Consider the following 1626-nt stretch of genomic DNA (forward strand, 5'->3'; position numbering starts at 1 on the left):
TGTTTGTCGCCTTCGCAGACGATCAAGCAGGGCCCTTGAACGTGACTCTCGGCCTTGTTCGTCCCATCGGGTGGCCCAGAGCTGCTGGGTGTCTAACGAGTGTACATGAGGAGAACAACCCATGTTCTGCATTAGACTATTCATCTATCCCAGGCAACCCACCTGCTCGTCTTGCTGCGCCCTGCATCAGGGACAGACCAGTCCGGTCGACACAGAATGAGTGTGACATGCTCGCAGCCGAAGGGGCGAAATTAGAGCACCAAGCACTTATGCTTCTTACTTTTTGGTGCTGGGGGTTCCAAAGCCGCAACGATTGCCTGTGCACCTGATTAGTTCGTGGCCTACCAGACTTGACACTGCCAGAGACACTCGTACCTCGTCAAACACGTCCTTGAGTTTGTATTGCGTCAGAGCACTGCACTCGACATACTTCACAGCGCCCAGGTCCTTTGCCATGCGCTCGCCGTCCTCCTTCCGCACCGGTTGCATCTTCTGCTTGGCCAGTTTCTCCCGCACGCTTGGGTCATCCCTCAGATCGACCTGTGTTCCGACAATGAGGCAAGGGACGCCAGGGCAGTGGTGGTGCACCTCGGGGAACCATTTCTCGCGGACGTTCTCGAACGATGCGGGGGAGGTGACGCTGAAGCAAACGAGGAAGACGTCGGTCTGTGGGTATGATAGGGGCCGCAATCGGTCGTAGTCTTCTTGACCGGCCGTATCGAACAGTCCCAGTGTGTACGGCTCATCGCCGATCCTAATTTAGCACATGTCGTGGTCAGCGCAGTCACAAGCCCCCTCAACATTGGTAGACTAGTATTCGGGGTAGTCTCGGGCGGGCAGGGCGGCTGAGCGGCAACGCGGAAGACGCGACACGCCGCTTTGACACGCGTAGTGCAGAAGCAGCGGAGAATGTTTTCCAAGTCTAGGACGGGGAGAGCGCGTCTTACATGACGGTGACTGCGTAGTTGTCGAATACTGTCGGGACATATTCGGAGGGGAATTTGTTTGTGGTATAGCTGATGAGCAGGCATGTCTTGCCGACAGCACCGTCACCGACGACAACGCATCTGCAGGAGAAATTGATCAGCCACTGCCGCAACAAGGCAACATTTGGCGCGGTGTGCGTAGTCACGAGGTGTGGTAGGAAGATGCTGCTGCACCCCGAGGTCAAGCTGGACCATCAGAGCCCAATAGGGAGGGGGATGCATGTGGCATGTGCAGGCCAGAAGTTTAACTCGGAGAGCAGCACAGGGCGCTGCACTGCGCTGCAGCCCGTCCAGCCCCTGGCACATGAGCGGCCATGGGGGGTCGATGGGGCACGGGGACCGTTGGGCAACGTAGGACGGGGTGCAGGAGCGAAGTGTTGAATGGGACGGCAGTGGAGTACGGACTTGATTGTTGCGACCACCATTCTTTGAGATGCGGGCTGCTCCTCGGGAGGGGCAGCGGTTTGTTGTGGTGGTTGGGAGGCAAGACGACGCACGCAGAATGCCTGCAGGAAGGTGGTTTCTCCTTATCGCGAGCCGTTGCCCGGATCACAGCACTGATAAAGGTCTTGGGTGAGGACGCCTCGACGGGGTTGTGCTGTGCTGTGCTTGTGCTTGTGCGGTGCGGTGCGGTACGCTG

General features: G+C 58.1%; 1 protein-coding gene across 1 annotated transcript; it reads right to left on the bottom strand.

Annotated features, from left to right (window-relative positions):
- Positions 1 to 251: 251 nt before the first annotated feature.
- Positions 252 to 1411, bottom strand: INS49_006693 (uncharacterized protein; the record flags this gene model as incomplete). Its single annotated transcript, XM_043167463.1, has 4 exons — positions 252 to 317; positions 376 to 754; positions 948 to 1067; positions 1392 to 1411. The coding sequence occupies 4 exons, from the start codon at positions 1409 to 1411 to the stop codon at positions 252 to 254; spliced, it is 585 nt and encodes a 194-aa protein (XP_043028607.1).
- Between the last annotated feature and the right edge of the window lie 215 nt (positions 1412 to 1626).

The sequence above is a fragment of the Diaporthe citri genome, assembly GCF_014595645.1.
Source record: "Diaporthe citri strain NFHF-8-4 chromosome Unknown scaffold_2, whole genome shotgun sequence".
In the NCBI taxonomy this organism is placed as follows: Eukaryota; Fungi; Ascomycota; class Sordariomycetes; order Diaporthales; family Diaporthaceae; genus Diaporthe; species Diaporthe citri.